The following is a 9,169-nucleotide window of genomic DNA, read 5'->3' as shown; positions in this document are numbered from 1 at the left end:
CAAAGAGCTGGTTGTATCTAGGGCTTTAAGAAGAACTTTTGAACTATTTGGGGGTGGTTTTTATTGGTCAGAGTAAACGATATTAGGATTTCTGAGAAGCAGGGAATGCCCACTACATGGTAAATGAAATGGATTTGGTAAAGGCCAAATCATCACAGCTCTATATTTTTCTCCAGCAGCAGTATGGGTGTCAGAGAAAATTCTCAGTGAAGGTGATCCAGTCTTAGGGGTTGACAAGGGATACAGAAGGGCATGGTAGAATAGGTGGGGCATGGAAACATTGGGTGAAGCCTGTGTCCAAAGAAATGACTGTGGAGATTCAGCCTGGGCCAAGGTAAGCAGAAGGTAAGTGATAATCTGGAGTTAATGGGAGGGATTGATCTGCCTCTCTCTCTCTTTCTCTTTGTTCTATTAACTACTCAATCCCAATTTATCCCAGGAAGAATTTCCAATGATGTCTAACCTGCCCAGGACCAATTTCAGCTTTGCCACCTTTTTGCTGACTGGTTTCCCAGGCCTGGAGTGGGCTCACTGCTGGATCTCTCTGCCCATCTTTGCAGGCTATCTAGTGGCTGTCCTGGGCAACATCACCATCCTCCACCTGGTGCGCACTGAGAATTCCCTGCACCAGCCCATGTACTACTTCCTGGCGATTCTGGCAGTGACAGACTTGGGTCTATGCATGTCGACTTTGCCCACAGTGTTGGGTGTGCTGTGGTTTGATGCACGGGTCATTGGGCTGGTATCTTGCATTCTCCAGCAGCATTTCCTTCACTCCTTTTCCTTCATGGAATCTGCTGTGCTCTTTGCCATGTCCTAGACCGCCTGGTGGCTATTCGCTTCCCGTTGCGCTATGCCACAATTCTCTCTGGCCCCCGTGTGGCACTGGCTGGGTCAATACTGGGCCTGAGGAGTGCTGCCATCACAGCAGCCCCCTCACTCCACTTGTTCACTTTCCAGTACTGCCATACTGGAGCCCTCTCTCATGCTTACTGCTTACATCAGGACATGATCCGCCTGGCCTGCTCTGACACACGCTTCAACAGCATCTATGGACTGTGCATTATCATGCTGGCCATGGGCTCTGATGTTCTCTTCATCCTGGTCTCCTATACCATTATCCTCCACACTGTGCTCTCCATTGCCTCTGCCAGGGAGAGACTCAAAGCCCTCAACACATGCATGTCCCACATCCAGGCCGTATTGTGCTTCTATGTACCTGTGCTTGGCTTGTCCATTGTTCACCGCTTTGGGCGCCATGCTTCTCCTGTTGTGCATGTGCTTATGGGCACAGTCTCAGTCCTCTTCCCACCCCTGATGAACCCTGTGATCTACAGTATGAAGACACAGCAAATCCGTCGAGCCATCCTCAAGGTCGTCTCTTTGGGAAAGCTCCAGTGAAGGGGCTGTGTTCTGCAACAGGCAAAATGTTGAAGGCTCTTTAGAGATGAACCAACCCCAAATAATGACCTATTTAATTATATTAAGTTTGCAGTCAATGAGAATTTATTAAAGGTGTACTATGTGCCAGGCACTATGCTAAATGCTAGACATGCAAAGAAAGATAATCATAGGGTCCATGCCCACAAGGAGCTGCAAGTTGTGAGGAGAGGCCAATGATGCATGAAAAACACTTTTAGGCCTTCTATGGCATGCTATGAAGTCTGAGTAGATGTGAACAATTTAGTGTCTTCATCAGATAAAATTTTCAAGAAAGCTAACCCAATCCACACTTAATGATATGCATATTACCATAGACACTAATTCACTTCATTTAGGCATAAAGTTTAAGTAGCAGAGAGGCAGAATGGTATAGTGTATTGAGAACTGGCTTTGAAAATAGCATAGACCTGAGCTCAAGTCCTTTCTCTGACATATACTGGTCAGGTAACCATGGGAAAGTCTCTTAATCTCTCCAAAGCAATCCTCTAAGACTATGATCTGCAAAAAAGGTGATAACCTACATTGGTAGATGGAGTTTCCTCACCTGGGAGTTCCCTACACAAATGAAATCAGGGGTCCAGTCCCAGTCCAGTTGAGTAGTTGACATGCCAGTACCAGAGTTGTGATTTTATCAGCAGAGGGATCTTCCAGAGCCCAGAAATCTATCTTATTAATATATATCATTACCTTCATTGCAGTTTATAGTCTTAGAGAATTGCTTGAGGGTCACTTAGAGGTTAAGGGGCTTGACTATCATTACTCATACAGTGGAGAAGGAAACATGCTCAAGTCTTTCTGAGTAAGACCTCTCTATGCACTACGCCATCCTAGGGCCCTCTCTCATGCTCACTGCTTACATCAGGACATGATCCGCCTGACCTGCTCTGACACACGCTTCGATAGCGTCTATGGACTATGCATTATCATGTCGGCCATGAGCTCTGATGTTCTCTTCATCTGGTCTCCTGTACCATAATCCTCCACACTGTGCTCTCCATTGCCTCTGCCAGGGAGAGACTCAAAGCCCTCAACACGTGTGTCCCAGGTCCTGGCCATGTTGTGTTACCCCATCTTGAAAAGTTATTGTTAATGTATAAAAACAAAAACCAATTCTCATCCCCTTGTCTTGGGACTGTGAAAGAAACTTTATTACCTGGCTATTCCCAGAGCTGCAAGGAAGTGAATAACCATGAGGAAAAGAACAAAGATGACATTAAATTTGTCCATAGTCAAAATTTCTAACAGCCTTAACTTGCCTGAGCTATTTTCAGACTATCAATCAGTTAGCATTTATGAAGCATCTACATTGTACCAGGTACTGTGTTGATGACAAAAATAGCCCAGGCAAGGGGTGGTGTAGATCTGATCAAAGGTGATGGTTGCAAGAGCAATGAAAAAAGGGTCAGAGGTGAGATGTGGTAGAGGTAATACTGGCAAGATTTGGCACCTGATTAGATATGGGGCTTGAAGGAGTGTAAAGAATCAAAATAACAGCAAGATTCCAAACTTAGGAGACTGGAAGGATGGTGGTGCCCCTGTCAAAAATAAGAGTGTTTAGTAGATGAGTGTTTGGTAGAAGTGTTTGGGGCTTAGGGAAAGGGGAAAGATAATGGATTCTATTTTGAATGTGTTGAGTTTGAGATATCTATGGGATATTTGAAATTTCCAATAGACAATTGATAACATAAGACTAGAAACCAAGAGAGAGATAGGTTATATAGCTTTGACAGTATTGCTATGGGAGCTTATGAGTTCACCAAGTATGAAAGTATAAGGAAAAAAAAAGACAGAAGGGCTGAGTACAGAACCTTGGGGTACACATACAGTTGTGAGGTTTAACATGGATGATGAACCAGCAAAGGAAACTGAGGAATAGTCAGATGGATAGGAGGAGAACCCAGAGAGTAGTGTCATGAAGAATACCCAGAGGTAGGTTAATATCCACTTACAGCTTTTTGTTAATTTGTGCATATATTGGTGTGTCTTGTGTCTATGATATGGATCTAAGTAAGCAAGTTTAGTATGTAAAAGGCTACTGAAATATTGCTTTCTAGCTGACATGAAATTGTTCCTTATGACTAAGGGGAAAAACAGAGTCTTGGAATTCTAGTCTTCCCTTAATGATCTTTCAGTACTCAGTTCCCTCAAATCAATGCTGCCAGCCCCCAGAGATATTTCTTTGTGTAAGCTCTCCCATCTATTTAGCTCTTATATTCCCTTTGTCTTCCATTCCTTCTGAGAAATATGCAGAATCACAGAGGTTGACAGTTGGAAAGGACCTCAAAGGCCAGATACTGAACAAAAATCCATACCTGAACAAAAGTGCTTCCTACAACATATCCAAAGAGTGATCGTTCAGTCTTTAGTAAACAGGCCTACTCTCACTTCCTGAGGCAGCCCATTCCTCTTTTGGATGTCTAATTACTAGAAAGTTTGGCCTTCAATAAACCTTAAAATTGCCTCTTTGCAATATATATTTTCCCCCTGCCCCTGCTCTTCAACACAATAAAAACAGATAAGCACAAAATATGCCTTCAAGTCTCCTTCAGTCTCTCAGAGAGAAAGAGGAGAGAGAGACAGAGAGACAGAGAGAGATTGAGAAATACTTTGGGTGTGTTTTCAGGTACTCATCCTAGTCCAGGTTTAGAACTCTAAGCAATTCCCCTCTTCTTTACCATAGCTGAACTAGCTTCTAGAGAGCACCTAGTCTCATACTAGCCTGCCTTGGGGCACATTTTCAGGCCTGTAATAAATATTTCTCCCTTTCTGGAACTACTATATTCATTTTTTTTTATTGGTTTGGCTTCCACCTAACCTCTCATCTCTTACCAGTTGCTTTCTTAACCCTACCCACTCAGAGACTCAAAGAAAACAATCAAAACAAAGCTGCTGGTAGGTCTACTGTACTCTGCCTTGGTGAGACCCCTTGCTGCTTTCATTTCTAGAGGAGTCAATGGCTTGAATTAGGGTGGTGAAAGATTGACTGGAGAGAAGGTGTGTGCAAGAAATATTGTAGCAGTAGAAATGACTGGTTTTGGTAATTGATTAGATGTGGGGAAGGAGTCGAGAACTATAAGGGTTAGATCCTGGGGGACTATGAGATTGGTGATACTAGCAATAGATGGGTAGCAAGAAAAATGGCAGGGTCATTCATTCATTCTTTCATTCATTCATTGATTCATTTTGGAGGGGGTGATGAAATCTTTTTAGATATAAGGAATTTGGAGTCTAGGGGGCATATGGGTTGCTGCTGTTTGTCTTTCATTCTCTAAGAGGATCAGGGAGATGATGACATGATATGCAAGTTAATTGGATTTAAGTGAGAGAGGGCTGTGCAAAATCAGCAGCCTCACTTTCTCCTCCAGAGCCATGTGGGTCCAGTGGCCAGATATAGATCAGGACAACTGGAGATGGCCCAGGATGCAAGGGGGACCTTGGCCTTTTCAAGCTAAGGTCTTTAACAAGTCTCAGTAACTGAGGCAGAGCCCATTCAGTGATTAAGGCTTTAAGAAGAAATAAGGCAAAGAATGGCCTCTTAAAAAAAAAAAAAGATCTGGGAGGAGAAGACCCTCAGGGTTTCTGGCCTAAACAGAAACAAGTGTTATTTACATTCATTCTGTTTTATAAGAAGGACAGAAAGGAAGTAAGTAAGCATTTATTAAGCACCTACTCGTAGTTGCTTCCTTCCTTTTGAGGGTATGCTGTGCCCTGGGCAGCAGAATGAATTGGAAGGACAAGCACTTTCTGTTGTACCAAGTGCTGTGCTAAATACTTCATAAATATTATCTCATTTAATCTTTTTTTTCCCCCTGGTATGCAGTTATTCTTCTAATCAGTAACACTGTGTTCTAAGAATCTGATGCAGAAGTATGATCACATGTTTCTTTAACATTGCCAACAGGAACTCAACTCTAATGCCTCTTCCACAGGGCAACTCTTTAGATATTTAAAGATAGCTAAGCTATTTGCCTTTAAGACTTTACTCTCCAGATTAAACATTCTTTCTTCAGCCAATTCTTGTGTAGCAAGTTTTTTTTTTAAACTCGTTTATTCCCCTGGTTGCCTTCTTGTATGTACATTTCAGCTTGTCAATTGTCTTCTTAAAATGTGACTCCCAGAACAAAATATAAAATTTCATATGTGGTCTAATGAGAGCAAAGCATGGTGGGACTGTTGTTCTCCTTGTTCTGGGCCACTTACAACTTAATTAATTGACTAATTAATGCAATATAAGATCATTTTAGTTTTGGGTGGGGACTGTTGTTACATTGTTAATTCATTGAAATTAATAGTTAATGCAACCAAGTTTGTTAATTCAATTTAAGATTGTATTAGGTTTTGAGTTTTTGAGGTTTTTTTGGGGGGTAGGTTTGCTTGCTATATTAAAGTTTTGATTCATTGAGCATTCAATCTATTAAAAAAAATCAGGTCTATATCACACAAATTGTTGTTTGGTTACATCTCCTATCCTGTCTTTTCTCATTTAATCTTCACAATAATCCTCTGAGATAGGTACTACTATTATCCTCATTTCCCATTTGAGGAAACTGCATCAGACAGAGTCTAAGTGACTTGTCCTGGATCACACAGCTAGTAAGTGTCTGAGGCCAGATTTGAACTCATGTCTTTCTGACTCCAGACCAAGTACTTTATCCACTGTATCATCCAGTTGTTTGTTCCACTTTTAAAGATAATTAGAAAAGTTGTATGAGCACTGAAGAGAGAAGTCTGGAATAGAGATGCATATTTGGAATTTAACAGCATAGCAACGACAATTGAAGTTATGTGGGTGGATAAGGTTACCAAGAGAGAGAGAGCATAGAGGGAGAGGAAAGGAAAGCACTCAGGCAAGCCTGGGGTAAAACTTACACTCTGAGGCCAGCAAGTCAGGAATGGTCTGCGAATAGCTATGCTCGAACCAGATTAGATGATCTAAATAGTTAATGCAGAGCAGACAGTCTTTGCTACCAATGGTCAAAGTAAGATAAGCAAAGAAACAGTGAGTGAAGTTAAAAGCTGTTCTTAAAAATGGGGAGTCCTGGCCCCAGGATTTCTATTGATTCATTTTAATTAAACAAAAACATACTTTGCACCTATGACATAAGTATTTTGCTATGCTAGGCCATGAGGAGACAGAGGCAAAATGAAAAACAGTCCCTGTTCTCAAGGACTTTATGTCCTGGAAGATTCAATTCAGTTTAGCAAGCATTTATTAAGGACTTGGGATGTGCTAGAGTAGACATTTGCTGGGATCTGGAGTTACAAAGACAAAAATGAATGTCTGCAAGAAGCTTAAATTCTACTGTGGTGAAATAGAACTATATAGAAATAAATACATATGGAATATGTAAAAAATAAAAGCAAAGTGATTTGAGAGTCTACTAGCAACTTGGGTAATCAGAAAAGGCCTCTTGTAGTAAGCGAGCTCTTGAATTTGGCCTTGATGGGAACTAGGGAGTCCAAAAGGTCTAGGTCAAATAGGAGAACATTTCCAGTCTGGAGATTGACTTTGCAAAGGCATACATGTGGGTGAATGAATGTCAGGATCAGGGAATGTGAAGGAGGCCAGTTTGCTTAGAAGTAGAATTCAGAAGGGGAAAGTGCAATCAGTCTGCAGCTTGATGGTGAAGTACTTTAAACACCGAAGGAGTTTGGTTTTTATCCTGTGGGCAATAAGAAACTGTGGAAGTTTCTTGAGAAGGGAATGATATGAATTTATAGAGATGGTCTATAGCAGAAGGGCTATGGCATTGACCCTGTCCATGGTTCAATTCCATCTGAAGTACTTCATTCAATGCTGGGTATCAATTGCATAAAGGTAATTTGCAAAACTAGTGTGTCTAGAGGAGGGGGGGAGTAGAACACTCAGAGGACTGCAGACTGTATGCTAATAGTTGAAGGAACCAGGGCTATTTAGCCTGGAGAAGACGAAACTTAGGAAAAACATTATTAATAGTTTGACGACTAAGAGAACTGGTAGTCAAGTGTGTGAAGAAGATAAGGAGCCTGAAGGGAAATCTAGTCTGTATGTGGTAGAGGCCAAATATGGTATTTACACTACTGTTACTTATGAAAATAAATTGTAATAAAAAGTTAGCAGACATGTACGACTTCATTTCTGTTTATTGTCCTAATTTCATCTCCAAATACACTCGAGATGATCCAATTGAGCTGTATCTTACAATGAAATCATTTAATAAGCCAATAAACATTTATGAAATGCTTATTTTGTGCCAGACTTTATGGAAGGCACTGAAGATACAAGGACAAAGGCTGAAGCAATCTTTACTCACACCAAATTTATATTCCATTAGGGGAGATAAGAATTACACATAAAAATATATATGATACTACTATGAAGTCAACAAATACAAACATATACAAAGCATTTCAATACAAATTAGTTTGGGAAGGAAGACTTTAGCAGTTGAGGGGATCAGAAAGGCTTTATGCAGAAAATGGTGCCTAAACTGCATCTTGAAGCACTCCAGGCATGGGGGCTGACCAGTGCAAAAACTTGGAGATGGGAGATGAAGTGCTATGTGTGAGAATACAGACAAGTTCAGTTTGATCATATTGCAAAATCCAGGAGTAGGAATAGTGTCCAATACATGCTTGTTTTCGCATAGCAACTTTTAACTGAAACACAAATTGAGGCTATATTGATAAGAATCTTCCATGAAGATGAGAAGAAACAGTGGGCTTGTATCATAGAATTGGTGAATTTCAAAGTTATCGGCATTATAGACAAGTGATCACCTACCTTCTGATTGAAGAATTCTAGTGTGGATAAGTTAATATCTTCTGAGGAATCTAGTTATATATTTTTTTAAACAATTCTAATTATTAAGAAATTGTTTCTTTTTTTTGACCTCAAATATACCTTCCTCAAAGTCCATAAATTATTCCTAGTTCTAACTTCTGGAGCCAAGCAACACAAGTCTAATCTAGGTTTTGTGTAACAACCCTTAAAATATTTAGTACAATAGAGTAGACCTAGAAGGAACCTTAATGAGCATTTAGTCCACACTTCACTTTGAGACCCAGAGGTTAAATGACTTGCTGAGGGTCATACAAGTCATTATTTGTTGGAATTTGAACCCAGGTCTTTGGACTTCAAATCCAATGCTTTTTTCCACTGGACCAAAAAAAAAATATAAAAGCAATTAAAAATGTCACACCAGGATTTACCACCTGTTCAACCATTCCATTTGCAAATAACATGAAGTCTTCAGTACAACACATGGTCCTTCTACTCTCAGGTCTCCAAAAGTGATATTTTGGGGAAAATTTCCCAAACCTTGTCATTTAATACCCCTTCTGCATGTTCAAATAATGTACGTCACAACTGAAGCAAGGACTTTTCTTTTTCTTCCTAACCTTCTTCTGATCCTGAATCTAACATGCTATTCCTAGGAAGCTATCCCTTGAAAGTATGCCTCCCTTTGTGTCTTTGGAAACAGCCCTGTGCATTTTTCTTTGGGTTCCCTGAGACTCCTTTCTCTTGATGATGTCAGGTTTGATCTTACATCTATTACCTTTTTTTCTTTAGGATCAACTTGTTTGAATGGACAACTCTTCCTTATATATCCTTTCATCATACAATCATATAAAACCGTTACTTCCATATAGTTTCCATTGTTATTATATTAGAATTACGTGTGCCCCCAAACTCATCTCTGCAAACCCGTATCTCAGGCTTTCATAGCTTTTATCTAAAGAGGGG

General features: G+C 40.4%; 1 protein-coding gene across 1 annotated transcript; it reads left to right on the top strand.

Moving 5' to 3' along the window:
* Positions 1-454: 454 nt before the first annotated feature.
* Positions 455-1,405, top strand: LOC110195014 (olfactory receptor 51L1-like). The gene is given in 2 exon segments (XM_020967665.1): positions 455-812; positions 815-1,405. Coding segments are annotated over 2 exon segments (945 nt in total). The 3' UTR covers positions 1,402-1,405.
* The last annotated feature ends 7,764 nt before the right edge of the window (positions 1,406-9,169 follow it).

This window comes from Phascolarctos cinereus, unplaced genomic scaffold (genome assembly GCF_003287225.1).
Source record: "Phascolarctos cinereus isolate Bilbo 61053 unplaced genomic scaffold, phaCin_HiC Scaffold_726;HRSCAF=1367, whole genome shotgun sequence".
Taxonomy (NCBI): Eukaryota; Metazoa; Chordata; class Mammalia; order Diprotodontia; family Phascolarctidae; genus Phascolarctos; species Phascolarctos cinereus.
Note: the sequence above shows the minus strand (reverse complement) of the source record. Positions and strands in the feature narration are given on the sequence as shown.